The following is a 24,621-nucleotide window of genomic DNA, read 5'->3' as shown; positions in this document are numbered from 1 at the left end:
CTAAAAACATTAAAATGTATTACTGTCATGCAAAAACTTAAATTAGAGTGAATAAATGAAAACTCGGCACACCACTTCTGAAAGGTTGCTGACCCCTGCACTATATCTACATCTTTCTTCTTGTAATTTTGCACAACTCTGTTAATTAACTTCTCAAATGCAGTGCATTCATTTTTAGTGGCTTCTCATGTGTTAGATACTTCCAGTCCTTCATGATATGTTCATGATCAGGCAGAAGGCGACTTCTTTCAGAACACAAAATTCTATTCAATGAGGAAAAAGAACACTCAACTGTAGCTGTTGTGACTGAAAGTAGAAAGAGATGAATTCCTACTTCTTTCATCCCAGGAAACATAGCACAAAAATTGGGTCAAACCATTAGTGATGATAAAGAAGAAATTGAAATCAAATCTACATTCATTCATCATATGATATTCCACTCTGTGTTCAAATTCTCTATTCTGTCCTGATCACGTGGCAGCTTCATTGGTGGTAGTGCCTCACTCCACTCAACTGTCAGTGTTTTATAAGACAGGCATCTGTAAAAGCTACGTAGAGGTTGGTGGAATCCAAAAGTTGTAGAGATGTAAGAATTGAGTCAGTGTACTTTACTTTTTGAGCTGGCTTAACAAACACTACTTAGCCTGGGCTACACTAGCGGGGGGGGGGGGGGTTCGAATTAAGATACGCAACTTCAGTTAATCTATTTGCATAGCTGAAGTCGAAGTATCTTAGTTTGACTTACTTGGCCGTCCTCATGGTGGCGAGTTGACTGCCGCGGATCCCCTGTCAACTCCGCTTACTCCTCCTGCTGAGGTGGAGTATGGACATCAATTCGGGGATCAATTTATCGCGTCTAGACGAGATGTGATAAATCGATCCCCGATACATCAAACACTACCTACCGATCCGGCAAGTAGTATAGAAGTACCCTTAGTCTTCTTCATTTAAGGAGTTAATATAAGTGTCCTAATTAGTCAACTTCTGAACTGAAGTCTTTGCTTCTTCCAGTGTGTTTTCAATGGATATCTCTCAGATTGATCCAAGTGTAGCTTCCATTGCTGGACAGAGATCTATTACTGTTGTAGCAGATGCCTGGATGGCATTGTATAATGACGCAAATGGTTTCAACAGTAGACTTACAAGACAGAATGGTGATTGTGTTCTCTGAACTTAGTAGAAAACATAGTCCACCAGCCTCACTAATTAGATCCATCCCATCTCGGTAGATACTTTCCAAAGCCAATAATAATGGCTGCAGTAATTTTAAGACAACAGCCAAGGATCACTCATGAGAAAGCCAGTGGATTTTCACAGGATGGACTAATTTGAACTTCTGTTCCAATATTTTCCAAGACATTCAGTCCTTTTGAACTCTTGCTGAAAAAGAGTATAATGAAGACATTAAATTTATAGCTTTTTAAATGCCTTTTGAAGATTCTGCGTCTTGTACTAGTGCTAGTAGTAGATGACCTCTGCAGTGTGTATTGGAGAGATTAGAGTTACACTTTTCTCTGAGCAAAGCTTGTACTCTACTATGTCTTCCAGAGAAGTTTGCAAGCTCCATCAAATACACATGCAGCCATCTGTTTCGGGTTCAATTGATAAGCATTTAACTCTTCTAAGATGTGGGTTGTCAGAGATGCAGACGATGTGTCTCTATAAACTGAACATCTAGAAATTCATCTACTGATCTACCACTGATATCAAGATAACATAGGCAGTGACTTAATACTTGACACCCATTTCCACTGGTGCATTCTTCACCTATGTATGCACATTTTCTGAATGCGGTGAGATTTTTCAAGGCTAGTCTTCACTGGATTTGGTTGCAGCTGCTACTTCTAACTCAGTCCATTGAGTTTTCTTGCAGAAGATCGTGAGCATCATTGCTAGTCTTAGGTTGTCAACCAGTGTCCACTTCCGGAATTAACTAAATGAACAATGCACTTAATCATTTGGCCTCCAGTCTTCGGTAGTGTGGTTGGTATCTCTGTACGCTGTGAAAGAAGAAAGTATAGGCCTTGAACCCATGCCATGTTTGTTCACATAACTGGTGTTGTGTCTCGAGGATTCTAATCCAGCTCATGTAAGTAACTCGGCTACAATTGGCTTGTGACAATACTGGCTGTAAGACGCTTTCTGTCATTGTTGATGAATCCAGAGGATGGTGTTCTTCACCTTTTCACAAAAGTTTGCAGCATCTGGCTTTGCTGATCAGTCGGACAAGCTCCTCCACTTTTACCTATAATAAATCATGGTATGCTCACATCTTGAATACACTGTATCAGTCCTGTCAGCCCATCTCAAAAAAGATACATTGGCGTTCGGAAAATGGGTACATGTAGTACGTACAGAGACGGGCAACTAAAATTATTAGGCATATGGAACAGTTTCCATATGAGGAGAGATTAAAAAGACTGGGGAACTTTCCGGCTTGGAAAAAAGACTGTTAAGGGGCCGGGGTGGGGTGGGGGGGTGTCTATAAAATCTTGACTGGTGTGGAGAAAGTGAAAAGCTCCCTCACATAACACAAGTACTAGGAGTCACTCAATGACATTAATCGGCAGCAGGTTTTAAACAAACAAAAGGAAATGCTTCTTCACACAACATACAGTCAGCCTGTGGAACTTTTTGTTGTGAAGGCCAAAACTAGAAAAGGATTCAAAAAAGAACTAGATATGTTCATGGAGGATATGTCTATCAATGGTTATTAGCCAGGATGGGCAGGGATGCAACACCATGCTCTGAGAGCCTCTGTTTGCCCAAAGCTGGAAGTGGACGACAGGGAATAGATCACTGAATAATTGCCTTGTTCTGTTAATTCCCTTTGAAACACCTGGCATTGGCCACTGTCGGAAGACAGAGTACTAGGCTGGATGGACCATTTGTCTGACCCAATATGGCCATTCTTATGTAAAAATTAATTATAATATAATAAAAATGATTAGTACAGAAACTCCCAAAACACCAGCCAAAATTGATCACTTGGGCAACACAGCTCTGTCTGCTGGATACCTAGGCAGAGTAGGTGAGTTCCTGTAAATACAGTCTGGTTCTGAAGCCTTCCCCCCAACCCTGGCTCATCATTATCTGTCAGGGAAGAGCTCATTTAGACCTTGCTTACAAATCATAATTTTAAATTATAAGGTTGGCCAACATTGCTGAAAGGAATGTGCCAACATTGTCAGAAAAAAGAACAGCTGTGTGAGGAAGCTAGTCTTTGTTCATACTTTTCAAACCTATTATACTTTTTCAGGTACAAGTATTTTATCATACATTGTATATGCTTTTAAAGTGTGTATTAATGTTTCAGTTTCAATTCAAATTTACAACCAATGACAAAATTGGTAACACTGTTGTAACTAGCTGTGGGGGTGTTGGGGAAATTCAGGGGGGATGTACAGCCCCTTGGGGGGATGGAGGGAAAGCCCGGTTTCACTGAATTCAGTCTCCTGCTGCAGCACCTCAGTAGGTTATATCAAAGAGGAACTGAGTGACTAGGCATTTGGATGCCTGTGCCTTTAAGAACTCAGCCCTGGGAAGCCCATGCTGAGAGGTAGTCTATGGGAGGGGAAATTAAAAAAAACCCTTCGTTCCTCCCCACCCTATTTTTTTGGCCAAACACTGGTGTCTCGGTCCACCGTGGTAACTGTTACCCCCTCTTCCCCTGCCTGGGGTTTTGCCCTTTGTCACTCTCTGGCAGTGCCTCACCCCTAGGCTTAACTCTGTCTCCTTCCCCTCCCCTCTATCCCTGATTTTGCTTTCAGCCCCTATCCTAACCCTGCTTCCAGCTGCTTGACCCCCCAGCCAGTCAGTTTTCACCCCCTACTCAGACTCTGGCCACCTCCCTCCTCCGATTTCCCCCCTTTGCCCCTTTTTAACTCCTGTAAAAAGCAGTCAGTAGAATCTTATGGTCATAAGGGCAGGGTGAAGGGCAATGGCTTCAGTAGATGTTACTGATCATGCTCAGTTTGTGCGACCATGCAAAAAAAACCCTCTGATCAAGTAAAAAGGCCCCTCTGCCCACCCACCCTTTTTGTCCAAACACTGGTGTCTCAGTCCACCGGGGTAACTGTTACCCCCTCTGCCCCTCCCTGTGCCAGGGTTTTACCCTCTACCACCCTCTGGCAGTGCCTCACCCCTCAGCTTAACTCCATCTCCTCCCGCCCCCCCATCCCTGATTTTGCCTTCAGCCTCTATCCTAACCCTGCTTCCAGCTGCTTGACTCTCCTGACCAGTCAATTTTTGACCCCTGGTCACCCGCCCTCCTTCAATTTACCCCCTTTTAGCCTCTGTAAAAAGCAGTCAGCAGAATCTTATGGCTAATAAGGGCAGGGTGAAAGGCAATGGCTTCAGCAGATGATACTGAGCATTACTACAGAGAGCAGTTTCCTACGCTACATCTGTGCTGTTCCCAGAAGTACTAGAACGTCCTGCGGTCTGGGAACATGTGAGCAGCCACTCTAGTAGCTATTCTGCACTAGCTGCTTAGGTTAATCCACTTCCAATAGCAATTGCTATTCTAGGCTTTTGCTCTGTGTAGACAAGCCTTAACTCTTCAAAAAAAAAACAAAGCTGAGAGTTTCACCTATATCACCTGACTCCAGGAGCTCGGGCTTAACAAAAGAACCAAATCAAAAATTGTGATGCTGGCAATGGTGGCAAAACTCCTCTACCCTCAGAGTCCACATGAGTTTGCTGCTGCTGGAGCAGAGATCTTGGTTTAAGGCTTTGCAAAATGTTACACCAAAACCTCTAATTAGTGCCCCAATGCCATGGATTTAACTTGAGATGTTCTGCGTTGTCCTGTTAAACACTTGTGAGTAAAGTTAAGCATTCATATAAGTCTCTGCAAGATCTGGCCTGAAGTGATTTTTTCTTTGTGACAGATTTTAAAATGGGATCAACTTTGCTCAAAGTCTTGTGGAACTTTTGACAAACCTGAGCTCCAGTCCTACTGGACTCCATGCAGGTACCAGAAACTGAAAAAACCCAGCAAACACTTTTACAAGCTGTATTACAAGAGCCCACTCAACTCTTAGTGGAAAACAACCTAAACACCAGTTTTACAAACTTCCTGGGTTATGGGACCTAAACCACAGGAACATGCATGCCAGTTGTTGGTGGGAGAAGTGGTTTCTCACCTCAAGCCTCGTGAAACTTGTAAAAGTGGTATTTATGTTGATTTCAGCTAAAAAGTATCATTTTGTAATATTGTGTTAGTCTTCTATAAAATCTGATGTATATGCACAAGACAGCTGTATGCCATACTACAAATATTTTTGAATGACCCTTTTTATCTTACAATGATATCTCTATTTAAAATACAGATGTGAAGAAGATCAAGTAATAGAAGTTACCCTCCCATAGTCTAGAAATGCTACAGATTTCAGGAGGGAAAGATCCTGTAGTATAGATTTCTTTTGCCGTTGGTCGTAAAAGACATCCACTCTGATGTAAAAGATAAGTGCTGATAATGATTAACATCAAACTGGAAAATGGGGGCATTTCAAATAAGCTGACAGTTTAGCCTCTGTGTCAGCGACATGCTTGAAAGGAGAGAAATATACGTAACCTAGATTTCAAAGGTCACAGTAATACTGCCCCAAGCATTTTCAAAGCCATGATTTATGTGCCAGTATATTAGCAATATGGATGGTTTCAAGGTTTGGTCTGTTCTGCTGATTATAGTTTGCAGTCTGTGCCAAAGATGTATGCCGTGTGGTATTTCAACACATATTGAAATAGGTAAGATACATACTAAATATGCATTTTAGCATAATATTTTAAATTGTTTGCAAAGGAAAGTGAATGCAGGATTGGATAGAAAATTGGATCACTGGAAAGTGAAGGAGAGTGATCATGCAAATTCCATCTTTCTTAGACTAAATAGCAGATATGAATGTCTAAGTATATATCCTGTCTGGTGCTTGTGCTGTAGCACTGGTTTTCCTGTTTATTTTTATGTTGGGTGTTTAAATCAATGTGAATTCTTTTATCTTCTAAAATGTGTGCATCATGTAATTGGAATGTTTGTATTTTTGTCTATGGATCTTATACAAAAATGGCCTGGTTTGCAGAAAGAAGAAAAGAATTAGTCTAATGCTTAACTTCACCAATACTATCATCTTTCTGATCACAGAATATGGGATATTTAAATTACAACTGATTTTCTTGGAAATAATTTATGGCTTATTTATATTTCTAAATGTTCTTTGTTGCCAAATGGGTGTCTTAATTATATCAGCATTCTCCATTCAAATTGTTTTTAATAATATTGTACATTTTCAAAGCACTGTTTATTAACTTCTTTGTAAAATAGGTAGTGAAGTATGATGCTGAATTTGTCATATAAAAATAGAAGTACCAAAATCTCTGTTGTACTTTTATTTGAGGTAGGTAAATATTTAGTTAAGCTAATGCCAAATAACATTATGCAACACAGAATCAAGGAGAGATGGGGCAAACTGGGGTGGAGGGCAGGGAAGAGGAATCATAGATATTTTTGTTTGAATTTTTAAAAAAATTCATTTTATTGCATCTGCTTTCTGTAAATATTCTACCAAATGGGTTTACTGGCAAGAATATTAATGGAAACAGTGAATTTTAAGTGAATATTGCAGAATGTTCACTCACAACAAATTTTTAATTCATAATTTGTGAGTGCTGGCACCAGAAATGCTGACTCTTAGTATTCATCTTAACCAAATAGGGAATAAAAACATAGCATGTGGCCTTTGGCCAATCAAACTTTCAAATTTCAAATATTTGCCATTGTGAACAAGTTACAGACTAAGATTATGCACAGAATTTTTTCAGGGCCAGGTTGTGCCCTCTTACAGTGCGTAGTACTGTAGGCTGGATCCTGCAAAGACATATGCAGATACTTAACTTTGTGCACCATGAGTAGTCCCATTGAAATTAATAGGACAACTCACAGTGCGTAAAGTTAAGTAGGTGCATCATCTTTGCAGATTTAGGGTTAAGGTGCTTACTGTGAATAAGGATGGCAGAATCTGGTTCTCTGTTAGTAACTTGAAATAACAAAATTGAGATAATTCCAATCTGATTGCAGAAAATTCAGAGACAAAATTTGACAGATTTATTCCAAATTAATCCACTCATTCTAATCAAGGACAAAATTGATATATTTTCCAAATTAAAAAAAGGCTACATTTATTTAACCTATTGATCATGATTACCTGAGTAATGTTCCTTATAATTCACTATTGGGTCACAAAATAGCACTCATTGGACCCAATCTTTCTCCCACTGACGTCAAGCCTGTTATCACTGAAGCAAATTGGTGTTCTGCCATTTCACTTAAGTGGTGGCAGGACTGGACCCATACCATAGTTACTAAAGATATCCAATGCCAATACAGGTAAAGACATTTCCTTTCCTAAGCCATTTCTAGTTTACAGATCCATGAGTTACACATTCTAGAAAACAAACCTGGCAGAAATGGAATAGAATTTGATTTCATATAACACCTTTCATGTTCACATTTCTCAAAGGACTTTAAAATTAATTATGTAGTCAAAATGTTGACTAAATTTGGTGCAGGTAGCAATGGTTCCTTGCACTCTACTTGCTCAGCCATACAAAAAAGTGTGCATGGACAAACATATACATCTAAGTGGAGCTCCATTGAAGTCCATTCCTGAGGCTCTACCATTGTAAAGATCTGTTTGCATAGATCAATTTGAAGAGTCAATATATTTGATTAACCATGTGTATGGAGGAATAGAGGAAATAAATTGCCAATCCAAGAATTCCAGGCACTGGAAATTATATCTCTTCTTTGTTTAAAATATAGAACTAAGAAGTTGGAAAGGCCTATTAAGTCATCTTGTCTACTCCCTTGCTGATGAGAGATTGTTCCCTAAAGTATCTGTGGGTGCTTTGTATACTATAGTTTTAAATGGTCCAAGTTACATTAATAGTCAAAATGAAACCAGTATTCATAGCAAGAATTGAATAGCTGGTGGATTTGCAGTTTGAACCAAATCATTTTACAGAGAGAATATATATAAATAAATTGTCTCCAGGGATTGTCACATTAACACAAGTCAAATGTAATCAAAGTTTGAACAATATTTCACTTTAAAATAGTGATGTCCATTTATTTTATTCTGTAGTGTGATGCTTGCCTAGTAAGTACTACTTGGCAATGTGCATGCCTAACTGATCAGTGAGTAAACACTGTCTTTACTTTGCTGACTGCAGATTTTTGTTTTTCATGTATGGTAAAAATTAATCAAGTAGTTAAACATTGACAATGGATCACAGGTTATATCTGATTCAATACTTAAGGGAACAAAGAAACTTAAATGGTATGTCTATAATAAGAATTAATTAAAATTACAAGAATTACTTTCAAACTCAAATTCCAAGTAGCCTGTCTAGTGGTACCTAGAATTTTGTGGAACATACCATATCAAAGCTGTGTGAATGAGCATTCCATTCCTTAATTGTGATAGTCTGGGCTAGGATGTAAGGAGACCCTTTGTTGTGTTACAGTACTAGGCTGGCCAATGCAGCTTGTGGTTTCTGGGAACTGGAGAGCCAAGGAGAACAAGGTCTCAATCTGTGTCCAAAAGCATCAAAGAAATATCATCTTTCCATTTATTAAAACCAAGTACCATCTATTTGCTATGAGTAGAGAACATGTCATTTACCACATGGGAAATGTCAAGAGGAGTGATGTGCTGTATGCCAATGCCAGTTGTGTTATAAGTACACTTCAATTCATTCTAGCACCTACATTTTGACAAAAAGAACAGGAGTACTTGTGGCACCTTAGAGACTAACACATTTATTTGAGCATAAGCTTTTGTGAGCTACAGCCCACTTCTTTCCATTCTATGCATCCGATGAAGTGGGCTGTAGCCCACAAAAGCTTATGCTCAAATAAATGTGTTAGTCTCTAAGGTGCCACAAGTACTCCTGTTCTTTTTGTGGATACAGACTAACACGGCTGCTACTCTGAAACCTACATTTTGACAGTACTGCTAACTAAAGCAGGGCCTAGCCACAATACTTTTAAATTCGTTTTTAATATTATACGTTGTTTTTCAGCACACAGAGCTCTGGAATTTTTCAGTAAACATGAGGGGAAGGTTAACTATAGAAAGGTAAGGAAGTGTATTATTGCTTAATTGCATATATGTTGTGACAATTTCCTCTGCCCACTTTTTGTCTATTTGTCAATCTTCAGACAGTGAGCTCATCAGATTCACACCTTTTCTGTGTGGAAAGTGCTTTGCCTATGCTGCACGCAACCAGAAATAAATACATAATAATTACCATTAGGTACACGCTGTGTAGTTGTACAGAATTTTTTCTGCTTGTATTCTTGCCAATTGTCTGAAATTAATTAGCAGTCCTCTTGAGAGAGATGTCTGGAGGAATTAATCAAAGACTCCTGGAATGGAGATTTAACAACAAAAACAAATAACAAACAAGAGTCAAGTTTGTGTTTTCATCAGCCGCATGTAATATCACTTCAGATGAGAGAAAAGGTTCGCGTAATTATAGCACACTCCTACAGCCTTACCGCAGCCAGAAAAACACTCTAAGCATGTGCTTCTCTTTAAGCATGTCTGAGTAATCACATTAAATGTGTGCATACATACTTGTATATACAGTAAAAGCTCTGTTATCTGGCATGTTGGGGAAGTTGGAATTTTTGATTAACTGGCACCCCCTGTTAACTAAGAGTTATGCTTACCAATGGAATACCAATGTTCAAAGAATTAAAATACAATAAAATGAATAAAGTAGAAAATAGTGAAACAGGTACTCACCAACCCAGTAGTAGTAGTGCTGCACTACAGAGTAGTTGGTTTCTTGAAGCACTTAGGTGCATTCAGGTAAAGTTTTCTATACAGAAGGTTATCTTATGACACTACATATCAGTATGGCCTGCACATGACATATACCCAGATCACTAAAAATACACTTAGCACTAAACCTGTACTGACATAATTTAATCTTTCTTTGATGATTCAGAAGGCACTTCAGGATCTTGCAGTGCATCAGGGTCATCATTATCAAGATCAGTTATCACTGTAGATGTAGAAGGTTGGGCTGAATCTGTAATGACCCTATGACACACTCTGGAAACTGCTTTTTTGAATAAATCCCTGATATCAGCTTGTTTACTTGTCTTCTGCCTCTTTTGCATAAGAGTGCAGAATGTGCAATTGCATAACCTCCTGAGCAGTATACTAGTTTTGCTTACTAGATTGAAGATTTGTATTGGTAAATATCAATAATGCTGGTTAATAGAGCTTTCTGATTGATAACAGTGTCGGATAACACAGCTTTTACTGTAGTGCATTTAAAGTGCTTTTGGTATCCTTCAGTGCAATATAAATGTTATTATAAAATTTGGGGTTGTCAAGCAATTAAAAAAATTAGTCGCATGGTTAAACAATAATAGAATACCATTTATTTAAATATTTTTTGACGTTTTCTACATTTTCAAATATGTTGATTTCAGTTACAACACAATACAAAATATACAGTGCTTGCTTTTATTTATTTTTATTACAAATATTTGCACTGTAAAAAAACAGAATGACCAAAAAAGAAAATCGGCCTGCTAGTGGCATCTGACTCAGATGATGACAATGAACATGCATCAGCCTGTACTGATTTGGATTGTTATCGAGCAGAACCCATCATCAGCATGGAAACATGTCCCCTGGAGTGGCGATTGAAGCATGAAGTGACATATGAATTTTTAGCGCATCTGGCACATAAATATCTTGTGATGCTGGCTACAAAAGTGCCATGCAAATGCCTGTTCTTGCTTTCAGGTGACATTGTAAACAAGAAGCAGGCAGCATTATTGCCTGCAAATTGTAAACAAACTTCTTTGTCTGAGTGATTGGCTGAACAAGAAGTGGGACTGAGTGAACTTGCAGGCTCTAAAGTTTTAGATTATTTTTCTTTTTGAGTGCAGTTATGTAACAAAAAAAATCTGCATTTGTAAGTTTCACGATAAATTGATTGCATTACAGTACTTGTATGAGGTGAATTGAAAAATACTATTTCTTTTATCATTTTTACAGTGCAAATATTTGTAATAAAAATAATATAAAGTGAGCACTTTATATTCTGTGTTGTAATAGAAATCAATATATTTGAAAATGTAGAAAAACATCCCAAAATAGTTAATAAATTTCCATTGGTATTCTATTGTTTAACAGTGCGATTAATCACGATTAATTTTTTAATCACAATTTAATTTTTTTGAGTTAATCGTGTGAATTAACTGCAATTAATTAGCAGCCCTATTTATATTATTTGGTCTTTTCTCAGGGTATTGGTTTTACTTAAGTGTCTGTCCAATATTTTATTTTTGTTATATAATGTGAAAATTTTTGTTTTGTTTTGTGTTTGTTTTTGAAATCACTACAATATAAACCAGTTAGTTTAGACTCTTTTTTTTTTCCTGCCTCACCCCTAATCTTGCAAACTGAAGTAATGTGTTTGACTATTAGTTTTAGTTTGGCAATATCTTGCTGAAGTGTAAATGTTCTCTTTGACTCATTGCATCTTAAGTGTTCACTATTACCTTTTTCTGTCGTCATTAATTGTATTTGGATTTCTTGTTCCCTCATCCTTTCAGCTCCCAGTTGTTAATAAACCACCAGGATGCATTTCAGGCTGGGAGCCTTTATCCTGATGCCTTTTATCCTGTTATCTGCCGGAATGGTAAGAAGAGGGTTTATTATAGTGGAGCTGTAGTTAAGGTTAAGAACAATTTCTGTTTAAAGATAGACTTCTAAATGCTCTAAAATCTGCGTGGTTACTCGGATTGCTCTGAAATTTTGTGGGTCCCTGGAGCTTTGGGTGGGGGTAACAATCCACATTTGGGGTTGTTTGAGCAAGGGGTTCCTCAGACACAATCCTCAGAAAGAATCAGCTCTTAAAATTCACAGATTCTACTGACTTTTTGGGCACGCTTGGCCTCTAAAGTTCTCCTGGCGTAATGGGGCACAAAAGGGAGGGTGAGCTGAAAATGGTGGCAGAAATGGAGAGGAGACACTGTAGTAAGGTGCATGCTGGGCCTATCTAGTTTTGGCCCATTGCCCTCTCCAATCAGTCAGGAATGCTTCAGCTTGATGCAACACCAGTGTTCTTTATTTACAGTTGTTTTCCCACCACAACTTTCCACTTATGTACGAGTTTCGCAGCCAACTTTGCCAAGGGCCGGCCTGGCCAGTAACAGACCAGACGGCTCCCAGCTCCCTCTGTGCCTGGTCTTTCTCTTTCCCCCACACTCCTCTGGTTTCCTCCCAGCCTTTATAGCCCTGTCTAATGAGGCTGGAAGATGCTGCCCGTTACCAGGCAGACGCAGGGGTATCCAGCCAGTCCCAATCCATTCCCCTAGAATGGGGCTGGAGTGGCAGGGGCTGATTAAGTGCTTCTCACTCACACATACACAGACACATACCAGTCTTCTCTTAAGTTAGGTCTACACACCAGTATAACTTAGGGGAGAGTGAATAATCCACACCCCTGAGAGATGTAAATTACACCAACCTAAGCGCCAGAATGGACAGTGCTATGCCAGCTGGAGAACTTCTTCCGCCAACATAGCTGCCACTTCTCACAGAGGTGGAGTTAAGCCAACAGAAGAGCTCTGTCCCGTTGACTCCCAGTGTCTTCACCAGAAACCCTACAGTGGCACAGCTGCAGTGTAGACATAGCTTATCTCATGACTGTTTGGGGGCCTAATTGAAATAAATTTGAATCTTAATCCTTTTTTTTAGAGAACGAAAGTCCATATAAAAAAATTACTACTACAACTGGCATTACTGGTACCAATAGCTAAGTCTTCCCATGTTTCCAATTCATCTCCCCTTAAAAGCAAAAGGAAAATAGTAGGCAGTGAAATCATCCAGAAGACCTTGTCAGTTTTGTTACCATTTATACATAAAATCATGTTCTTTTCATCCATCTTCCTCTGGATTCTACAAAATCTATTTGCTCTCTTTCTCCCCCAATAAAAGAGCTACACTTGGATAGAATTCAAAGTTACACTACTAGGCACTGTAAAATTAACTCCAGAGCATTACATAGGCACACAGAATTTGCTCTCCTGGCTCAGATCTGAATTGTCCAAGTCAAAGTGAGGCTAGAGATTGATACTTAGGGTGACCAGATATCCTGATTTTATAGGGACAGTCCTGATATTTGGGGCTTTTTCTTATATAGGCTCCTATTACCCCCCACCCTCTGTCTCTATTTTTCACACTTGCTATCTGGTCACCCTATTGATACTTCAGACGAAGACCTAATCTCCCCACACAGACTGATAATACTGGTCTGTCACATCTTATGCGCATTTAACATGCGCGATTTCAGCTTTACGTGGTCGGGGGGAAAAAAAAGTGTGGGCGATTCCACCAGCGTGAGATGCGAATCTGCTGTTCCCACTAAAATATTTTGGGGGGGACTTGACAGCAACAGCATGTCTTTAGGCCTGTGATAAGGTTCTCCCCTATAATAATACTGGAGGGTTGGCAAAAAAAACAAACAAAAATCCCAACAGTTTAAATAGTGCATATGCCCCGGAGTGAGTGTGAGATGGGAGAAGCGAATCTGCTGTTCCCACTACGGTACTCAGTCCCCCTGTGCTTCTCATACTGTGCACATCTCACCGCGCTGAGTGAGATTCTACTGTACCTGTACTGTTTAAAGATACTGTACAGTATGTATTTTTCGTATAACATGGCCCCTAAATGCAAGCCACCTACTTCATCTGGTGTTCAGCCAAAGAAACAGCGATGTGTTCCAATGCTGGATGAAAAACTGGCTATATTGGACCTATTGAGAGATGGTATGTCCATCGTCAATGTGGTTCGTAAATATGACCACAACGAATCTAGCATCTGGGCCATCAAGATTTGAGAGAGAGAAATTCGTCAAGCCGTGGCATCAAGTGCTCCAGTAACTGCTAAGGTGAGGAGCCAAGTGCGTGATAAGACTTTAGTGAAGACTGAAAAGGCATTAAACTTAAGGCTGGAAGACATGAACCATAAACGTGTGCCTATCAATGGTAACATGTTGCGAGAACAGACTCTTAGCATCTATGCGCTGTTCAAACCTCCCGCCAAAGAGGGACAGCCTTCTAATAAGAAGGAATTCAAAGCCAGCCAAGGTTGGCTTAACAGTTTTAGGAACTGCTTTAACCTCAAAAACATGCAGACTACTGGTGAAGCTGCATCTGACAATGAGGAGGCAACAAAAGCCTACCCCGAACAATTAAAGAAAATCATAGAAGAAAAAGGCTATCTTCCAGAACAAGTTTTTAATGCTGACGAGACTGGGCTCTGTTGCAGCCCTAAAGCCTATGCTCAAACACGGCATCTGTTTGGCCAATTGTCGGTCAAAAGGTCACATTGGTACCGTGTGCAACACCGTGTGGCGTGCAACATTATAGTGCCGTGTGCCTATTCCCGCTCTTTTTCCCTGGTCATCTAAGGGTCAGACTAGTGCCGTGTGCAAAATACCAGTGTGCCTGTTCTTGAACCTTCTGTCAGTCAAAAGGTCAAGCTGGTACTGTGTGCAAAAGCATAGGGCTGGGTGCAAAAGTAGTGTGCCAGGTGCAGCTCCTGTTGACATAGAGGGCACCAGCTGGTCAGCTGCGCCTCGAGTGTGCTGTAAATACTGTTTTGTTTAGCCTCTTTCCTTTTCTCCCTCCCTTACTGTGTATATAGCTGTGTATATAGTATATAAAAGTAGAATTGTTGTATTGATTGCTATTTTGGTTAATTGTTGTATTTTACAATATTCGGTTAATGTGCACACAGTTTATTTAGTTTTGTGTATCTGTTCTGATTTTTAGTGAGCAGTTGATTATAGACTGCTTGGTTTTCTGTTGTTGAATGTAAATAGATTGTTTCAAGTTGTGTGTATATTCTTGTTCTGATAGTGTTGTTAGTCAGTAAAAGTGCTCCTCCCTAGCCCAAGTTGCAACTCATTCTCCATTAATAAACAACCACTTGGTTTTGAATTACAATCTGTTTTTGTTTTGATTTTCCTCACTAAATCAAATCCTTACTCGAACCTGCATTTGTCTCAGACAGGATGTTCTGGAAAAAAATGCCCACCCGCACTTACATTTCAAAATCAGAAAGACAAACCCCTGGCTTCAAAGCAAATAAAGACCGTATGACTGTGTTGCTTTATGGCAATGCGGCTGGGCATTTAATAAAGTCGGGCTTGCTCTACAGGGCTGCAAATCCCTGTGCCCTTAAAGGCAAGAACAAAAATCTCCTGCCTGTGTTCTGGCAATCAAATAAAAAGGCTTGGGTGATGGCAGTAGTATTTCTGGATTGGTTCCACAAGTGTTTCATTCTGGAGGTCAAGCAGTACCTTGAAGAGAAATGACTTGACTTAAAGTGTTGCTGATTGTAGACAATGCTCCTGGCCACCCTGTGGCACTTCAGTTTGTGCATAAACGATGTTGAAGTCATCTTTCTCCCCCCCCCCCATACCACCTCCACCTCCAACCTCTCGACCAAGGCATGATTAGCTGTTTCAAGGCCACGTACACGAGGCTTACATTCTCACGGATCCTTACCGCTATGGATGCTGATCCCAATCTTAATGTGATGGAGTGTTGGAAGTCCTTCAACATTGCTGATTGCATCACTTATATTAAACAGGCAATGGATGCAATCAAGCCTGAAACAGTCAATGCATGTTGGCGAAACCTATGGAAAGAATGTGTGTGAATGATTTTAAGGGTTTCCCGACCATTGACAAAGAAGTGAAACTCATTGTTCAGGTGGCCAGGCAAGTGGGTGGTGATGGCTTCGTCGACATCCTTGAGGAAGAAATTGAAGAATTAATTGAGAGCCATAGAGAAACATTGACTAACGAAGAGTTAGAGGAACTGATAAAATCATCTACAGAAGACGAAGATGATGATGAACAGGAAGAGAGCCAGCAACTTGGAATCTTCATAAATTTTCTGAAGTGTTCCAAGCAGCGAAACACTTGAATGATTTAATTTCTGAATATAATCCTTCTATGGAATGAAGCCTCAAAATCACACGTAGTATTACAGATGATTTGAACCAAGAAATGTTTGAGGAGCTCAAGAGACAACAGCAACAGTTGCCAATCACCGTGTTTTTAAAGAAAAAACAACCAGCAGAAGCAGAGCCCACACAATCAACTTCTCAAGCTGACCCAGAGCCAACCACTTCATCTACGACTCGCTCTCCATCACCCAAGCCTGGTCCATCGTCTCCTGGATTGACATCGAGCCCTGTCGACTCAATTATAGTGTTGCCAGGGGAAAAGGAAGACTAATCATTGGCGTGTGTACAGTACAAGACTAGCAAGAATATCCAGGATGACTGGTGACTGTTCAGGTTTACAGTACTGCACTGCACTCTACTGTTTTCATTTTTTATTCTTTCATTCTTCCGTCTCTCTGTTATGTCATTAAAATACTGTAAAATTATATTTTGTGTATGTAGTCTTTATTTTATACTGTACTGTACATTACTGTATACAATACATAGTACTGTACAGGGTTGTATATACAAAACTGTACTTTATGGGTGATTTAAGGGATTTTCAAGGTTCATTTTGACTATATGTGATTTTCACTTTATGCGCTGACTGCGGAACGTAACTCCAATGTAAGATGCAACAGACCTGTATACCTAATCAGTTTTGCAATCTTGTACACAGAGATGATGGCCGTTTCCTTCCAGACTCCTGTGGCATTCAGCTCATGCTCTGAAGCATGGGGTTTTGATTTGCCTGGATTTCCCACTAGCTTGTCTTACCATAAAATCCAGTGCATTCATTTGGCCACCAGCCTCTCTTTTCACTCTGCTAGACTTCTTCCCTTAAGCTGTAATATACTTTTCTGTATCTCACTTACTCATAAACCATGAGGGTGAGGGTGGGGGGTTGGAATAAGGCTTTCACATATTTCCATAAAAAATACGGCAGGTAAATGTAGTATCTGTTTTGACAGTATAAAATATGCACAAATGCTTTTCAGTGACTCTTGGTACAATAAAATGTTTCAAAAGTAACATTCTTGGAATGTGCAATTGAGCAGAAATCTAACATGTGGAGCAGTTCAAATCAAGGTATAATCTTGTTTTTTGATGTTGCAGGAATATTTCATTATGTTTCTGAAGACACTCACTGGGCACCATTTCTCAACACTAGTATCCATTACATCAGGAAGAAGTATCCTCAGCCTTGGGAGGAGGTAGGAAAACCCCTTGAATTTGCATGGACTTCTTAAAGCCTGCACCAACCACCTTTTTCACCTAAACAGTATTGCCAACTTCAAGAGATCAAAAGTCATGAGACAGACCCCCAAAAATCACAGGATTAAAAAATAAATTATGTTTTTTAGGTCGGTCTCTTGATATTTGAACTCCCCTGCCCATCCCCAGGGTATGTGCATGTTGCCCACTCTCCGACATGTACTAGATAAGGTGATTTTGGCCCCACTACAAATACTTTCACCCCCACATCTGCTTGTCTCCTGCCCAGCAATTAATCCTGTTCCGTAAACCCTCGTCAGTTCTGTCATCAACATTCCTTCAGTTCAGTGCCCCATCCCCATCAGCCACCACCGCCCTCAGTTCATCCTCCCAGCACTCACTCCCACCTGCTCAGAACCCACCATCAATACAGACCCATCAAGCCCCACTTTCCTCACCTCACCCCTCCAGCTTCCTCCAGGCGATATTTCAGCTCTCCCAGCCTCACCTCTGTGCCTTTTAGGATTCTTTGCCCTCCCCAGGCCTGGTGAGGCTGCAGTGGGGTCCCCTTTCCCACTTCCCAGGCTGTCAGTTGGAGCCTGGTTGCCTGGGGCTGACAGCGATTTCAAAGTAAAATTAAGTCCCTCACTCATGATCTCGGGATAGAACTCTCAGATTTCAGTGTGACTGGGGTCCAAATGGGGGCCAGCTGAGGTCACTCAGTTAGGGTGAACTGCAAAGGATGGGGCAGATAATCCCCAAAGCTGGTGGATATTTTTAATACTTAGATTTACCAAGCCAGCACAAAACAGTTTCTTTATTACCTCACTGGTTGCCCAGATACCAACAACACAGTTTCCTTAAAGTAACCCAGCCTCAGGCCTCCATCCAGGTACCCGTGTCAAATATGATGAAGATTTCTAAAATCTTATTTCATCATACAAAAGAAAAGGTATTACCAATCCCAAAGGATCAGAAACATTACCTCCCAGGTTAATGAATATTCTAGATCTTGCCCAAATACATGCTACAGACAATTCTTATTAACTAAACTAAAATTTATTTAAAAAGAAAAGGGAGAGAGTATGGTTAAAAGATCAATATACATACAGACATGAGTTCAATTCTTGAGGCTCAGATACATAGCAAAGACGGTGAGCTTTGTAGCTGCAAAGAGTTTCTTTAAAATTTAGTTCATAGGTTATAATCCAATGTCCAATATCATATCCAGGGTGTACCAGCTTAACTGGGATCTCATCCTGCAACTCAAACTTCCCCAGATGAAGCTTAAACAGATCTCAGATAAAAAGGATCAGGACCCAAGGAACTTTTATACAATTTCAGGTCTTCTTTGACAAGTTGGAGTCCTTTGGGGAACAATAGGTAATCAGGGCATCTTTGAAGTCGGTCCATCATCGGTACTTAGCTATATGAATTAACAAAAGACAATCGCCCGTTCCTCCACCGTTCACTGATGATTTACTATACATTTCAAAGAGAGATGAATACAGAGCTCTCCCGTGTTTACACTTCATTTAAATGCTAGGATGTTCTTTTTATCTTTGAATTATCAGAATACAGTATAGACCCGGGCTGTTGATTACATTGTTGACCACTGTCCATACATATGTAAATACACAAAAACACAAACGTTATCTCCCCACATGTCTTTAAGGGTTGACTTTGATTAATTTATTTTGCAGGATGTTTAACCCTTTCTGGCCACACGTCACAGTCAGAGTTGTTTTTTTTTTCCAGCCACGGCTGGATCATATCCTTGGGGGTCATATCCTAGTCCTTGCACCCTGGAGAGTTTGCCAGTTTTGTAGAATTTTGCCAGCCTTTGCTCAGGAGAATCCAGTAATTGCAATAGCAGTTTAAGGCATTTTATAGGTCAGCTCTGAAGTGCATTCCTAAACTGCGGAGGTTTGGGAAGAGCTTGCGCAGAGGCTGCCAGCATTTTCCCTGGCTCTGAACAGTACTGTTCATGTGGACTGTTTAACTTTTATGAGCTGTAAAGTTGCTGAGGGGGAAAATCTCTAAAAGTGATCATGGTTTAGGGAAGACCACTGATTCTTGAAGAAACTCAACCAATACTGCTGAGGAGTATGTTCCCAAATAACGTCACAACTTTTTGCCTATGAAAGTTTGAAATAAACTTCTAATTAAACATAAGGTGGGACTTCATATCATATTGTATTACAAGTGGATATATCTATTCCTAAGTGACAAAGGAATCCCTCTGAAATTATTCAGTGCTTTATTCTTCTACCTTTATGCTGAATAGTGCTCGCACAGGTACTCCATTGTTTTGTCTGTGAGACTACTAGCATAACTATGGCTAAGTGGGCTCAGTCTTGGAGGATGGCGTCGTGCCCAATATTCTGTCCCTGATCCAGCATAGCACTGATATGCTTAACTCAAAGCAGATAAGTAGGCCAACTGACGTCAATAAAGTCAAGCATGTAACTCCAAAGTCTTGAAACTAATACAGTACTTAATGTTAGGCATGTAACTAAATGCTTTGCAGGATCAGGAACAAAGATCCCAGATCCTTGAAGGTATTTAGGCTCCTAACTGCCAATGAAATCAATGAGAGTTAGGCACCTAAATACCTTTGAGGATCTGGGCCAAAGTTCTCAGCACCTTGCAATATAGAGCCCTTAGTGAGAAAGGGTTGCTGAATTGTATCCTTATTAAATGCACTGAGCAGATGAAATGCTAATAACTTTTTTTAAAGATAGTGGGGCTGTAGTAAAGTGATTGGGCATTACTACGTGCATATTCTTGTTGTTTAGGCTACAGAGAAACTGGTGGCTTTCCTGTTTGGAATTGCCTCACATATGGTGGCAGATGTGAGCTGGCATAGCTTGGGCATTGATCAAGGATTTCTAAGGACCATGGAGAAGTAAGTGTACATCATTTTTGTTGGTTATCAACCTGTAGATATTGGTATGAATTTGTATTACAAATAGCTTTTACCAAGGGAAGAATCTAGGTCTCTGACCTTGGAAAAGACTTACACGCACATGCTTAACTTCCACACTGATGTGACCAACATTTTCAGAACAAAGTTGGCCAAATTTTGGGCCTATCAACTTAGTGTCCACTTTACTTTCCTTTTCTGTTTGTACAAAGGATGATCAAATGGCTTATTGTAATTGTTTTATACATGAAATATTCTCTTTTTCCCAGAATTGATTTCATGGCTCATACTACTCAGATGCCATCGTATCGTGGTGGATTTTTGGTAATTTTTTTTATGATATGAACCAATGAGGTCCCAGTCCCTTCGTGATACAGTGTGTGCATAGTTAATTATGGGGATGATTCTGCCCCTTCCACTCCCACCCCCTGTCATGGTATAATTCCAAATCTGGACCTTAGCATCCAAAGATTGGGTACCAGCGTTGAAAGTCCTCTAAGCTTAATTACCAGCTTAGATCTGATAGGCTGCACAACCAGGAATTCAGTGCCTGGTAACTTTGGGTCCCCAAAACTTCGCTGTGGATCCCCAATACTCAGCTGGCCCTGAGTCTCCTACAAAGGGAAATAACCATTCCCCCCACCTCTCTCCCCCAGAATTTCTCTCTGGGCTAATCTGAGAGTTACTGATGCAACCTCTTACATCACAATACCAGAAGCATGTCTTCTCTCTCACAAAGAGACAACCCAAAGACAAGGAAACAGAAAAGATTCTATCTCCTTTCCCCTAGCTTCTTCCCGCCCTGGGACGCTAGGAGAGTAAACACAGAGAGAGAGCAGTCTTTCCCTCCTCCCGTCTTTCCTTTCGCTCCACCATTTTCTGGTGGGTCACTAGAAAAAAAAATCAACGGTCTTAAAAAGCAAAACTTCTAATAAAGAAAAGAAAGAAATAGCATAAAGTCTCTGTAATCTAGATGTAAGTACAGGCTTTCAACTTATAGAAAATGAATAACACAGAAAGGGATAAACAGCCTTATCCAAAACAATACAATTTAAAGTCCTTATAGCCACTACACAAAGTACTCCCAGCCAGATACCAGACGCAAATACAGCAAAACACTTTAAAGAACTTACTCTTGCTACCTTTGTACTTTCAACTGGGAAACGAAGATTAGAAGGACTGGAAATAGATCCTCTCTAGCTGAGAGAGCCCAGAGCAGACAAAGACCCAAGACCAAGAAACACCCACAAATTCCCTCCCTTAAGCTTTGAAAAATCTAGTTTCCTGATTGGTCCTCTTGTCAGGTGTTTGGTTCCCTTTGTTAACCCTTTATAGGTAAAAGAAACATTAACCCTTAGCTATCTGTTTATGACACCCCCGTATGCTGATCTGACACTGTACAGGAGTCAGAAATGAGCTGCAAGGACCCTGTCCTGTCTCCTTTCCACCACCCCGCAAACCCTGGTGTAGGACCCATGTGGATGGTGGCTGGGAATGGGAAGGGTGATTGCTAAACTGTTCATCACTATGTAGAGTCTGGGCTGCAATGCAGGTGTTGTAAATTAAAGTAGTGCCACTTCTCCCTCCCTGTCATTTTGGCTCCCCTTGGCAACAGATTCTGGATGGCCAGATTCTGCATAAAATCACCTTTGCCCTCTCACCCTGGTGCTGCAGCTGCTGTGCATCTCTCAGAAGATACGCTGCAGAACCTGCCATTCCTACTTAAAGCCAAAATGTAAGTAGGAGGACTTCAAAGTTAAACTGAGTCATTGCTCTGACTTTAAATATAATAATGCTTTTATCATGTTCTGGAAATGCAGAATGCTTATCTGTTCTCTCTCTTTCAAGTGTACCACCAACATATTCCAAGTCAGAAATATTTACATACCTGAAATGGAACTCTGCAATATTAACGCGCACAGGAGACATATGGAGTACTGCCAAGGCCCAGTGATAGATACCTTTTAAAAAAATAAATTGATGTTTTGTGCTAATATAGTAAAGCTGATTTTTAACCCCTCTCTCTAAATGTAGGAGGTGACGTATTGAGCCAGTTTGAGCTTGATTTTAGTTACCTGAGAGCAGACTGGTAAGAGCATTGTGCTTAAGCTGTCAGTGTTTTGAAGAAATACTCTCATTAATTTTTGCTGCACACATAACACATAGTGTAGATGATAATTTCAGAATGTTCTAATACAATAATATTTATTTGTATTATTGTAGCACTAAGTGGCCCCACCTGAGATCAGAAAGTCATTGTGCTAGGCACAGTATACACGCAGAGCAAGAGATAGTTCCTGCCCTGAAGAACAGCCAAAGGGGAGGGAGAAAGGAAGTAGTAGTATCCCCATTTTACACATGAGAAAACTGACACACACAGATGAAGATATTCACACTGGTCACACAGGAAACCAACAACTACAAAAATAGTTTGCTGGAAAGTTCAAGCCGTTCTTTATATAACTCAATGGCAATATCTTTATAGGGGATACCTCTGTTTAATTTAGCTATTTTTTGGTGTTTTTATACAAATTCTTACTAGTTTTTGTAGAAATAAAAATTTGTGGTTGTCAGTATTTAAGTATTTTTTCATTGCATAATGAATCATAAAGTGGTCCTATTGGTTATTTTATGTCCCATAAATTAAACATTGCTAAGAGAAGATTTGAAATTCATATCAAATAGACACTTGCGTCAATTAAACATTGTAAATCAAGAGTAATACATCATCATCAGGTACATTTAAAAACCAGTTTTAGACATTTTCTTGTAACTTACAACTTTCAGGTACAATATACTTATTTAACAATTACACTGAAACATTGGTTATGTCATATTTTGTGTGACTAGGGTGAAGTTTATCCCAATGCAGAAGATCCTTGTCCCTGTTTAAACCCTAGCATAGGTCTGTGCTGAAGGTGGGGTAGAAACAATTAAGTTAGCTCTGAATAGACTGATCCCAGACGGGTGAGGGGTAGGCTGGGGACAGGCCAGAGGAGAGGACACAATCCAAGACTAGGCATATCTACTAGACAAGAATCCCATGGAGGGACTTATATAAAATGTATTGTGTTTTATTGGATTAAATGGGAAATATTAATTCTAACACCTCAGTATTGTTTTTAGGTATGTACCAGTCAAAGACCTGCTAGCTATCTATAAGGAGTATTATGGCCAAGAAGTAATAACTGAAGGCACAATTATTGACTGCACTTACCTGCTGTTTCTCGAATTGTAAGTCACTGAGTTGTGAACTTCTTATTTCACAAAACATGTGAGAAAAAATTATAATAACTTTCATAGTAAATTACTGAACCTGCATCTCTACGTTAGAGATGACTCAAACTCAAACTTCTCTCCCAAACACCCTTGAGCTTTGGGGAAATTTGGAATGAAGGTTTGGATCTGTATCCAAGTTTCACAGTTACATTTTATAAATAGATGAATACAATAGTTGGGCTGTATGTCTTAACAACATAAATGGGCCAGTGTTGTGAGGTAACATCAATGTTTTGAAGCATGGCTATGTTGTGACACTCCAGCAGTAAAACTCTGATCTTCTTCAATGAAGAGCGCAATATAGATGCATAGCTACAGCTAGCTCACTTGCCCACAGGCATTGACACCAATGCAGACACTTCCAGAATACTACAGATCTGAAGGATAGGTAGGGAAGTTGTCCCTCTTAGCTCAGAGAACCTGAATTGTGGTAATGACTACTTTAGAATATTTTGAGTCTCATAGCTATGTGCATTAATTCAATTATTTACTAACTGGCTATGTCTATACTATCCAACAGTGGTGGCTGTATATAGGGTGTATGTAGCCACAATGAAAAGCAAGCTGCATCCACGATGCCGTGTATAGTTACATGTGTCAGTGAAAGGCTCTGACAGTGGAGAAAGGCTTCAGCAGCTCCCCCACTGCCAGAGACTTTCACTGCAGCAAGTAAAGGCTCTGCCAGGAAAAGGCAGGGGGAAAGAATGAGCCTGCTGCTGCCGAGCCTTTCCTCATTGAGGGTATGTCTACACTACAGGATTATTCCGATTTTACATAAACCGGTTTTGTAAAACAGATTGTGTAAAGTCGAGTGCACGCGGCCACACAAAGCACAATAATTCGGTGGTGTGTGTCCATGTACAGAGGCTAGCGTCAATTTCTGGAGCATTGCACTGTGGGTAGCTATCCCGTAGCTATCTCATAGTTCCCGCAGTCTCTCTCGCCCATTGGAATTCTGGGTTGAGATCCCAATGCATGATGGTGCAAAAACACTGTCACAGGTGATTCTGGGTAAATGTCGTCGCTCATTCCTTCCTCCGTGAAAGCAACGGCAGACAATCATTTCGCACCCTTTTTCCCTAGATTGCCCTGGCAGATGCCATAGCATAGCAACCATGGAGCCCGTTTTGCCTTTAGTCACTGTCACCG

The 24,621-nt window shown here is 40.1% G+C and overlaps 1 protein-coding gene across 1 annotated transcript in view; it reads left to right on the top strand.

Moving 5' to 3' along the window:
* The first annotated feature begins 5,654 nt into the window (after positions 1 to 5,654).
* The window catches only part of GPLD1 (glycosylphosphatidylinositol specific phospholipase D1), a 43,795-nt gene continuing 24,828 nt past the window's right edge, over positions 5,655 to 24,621 (top strand). The window contains 8 exon segments of the mRNA XM_075062878.1: positions 5,655 to 5,751; positions 9,085 to 9,140; positions 11,652 to 11,730; positions 17,169 to 17,266; positions 20,066 to 20,179; positions 20,463 to 20,517; positions 22,228 to 22,282; positions 23,320 to 23,427. Of these exon segments, the coding sequence (XP_074918979.1) occupies positions 5,655 to 5,751; positions 9,085 to 9,140; positions 11,652 to 11,730; positions 17,169 to 17,266; positions 20,066 to 20,179; positions 20,463 to 20,517; positions 22,228 to 22,282; positions 23,320 to 23,427 (662 nt within the window).

The sequence above is a fragment of the Chelonoidis abingdonii genome, chromosome 2 (assembly GCF_003597395.2).
Source record: "Chelonoidis abingdonii isolate Lonesome George chromosome 2, CheloAbing_2.0, whole genome shotgun sequence".
NCBI lineage: Eukaryota > Metazoa > Chordata > Testudines > Testudinidae > Chelonoidis > Chelonoidis abingdonii.
The sequence above is the reverse complement of the archived record's forward strand: the minus strand, read 5'-3'. Positions and strand labels throughout refer to the sequence as shown.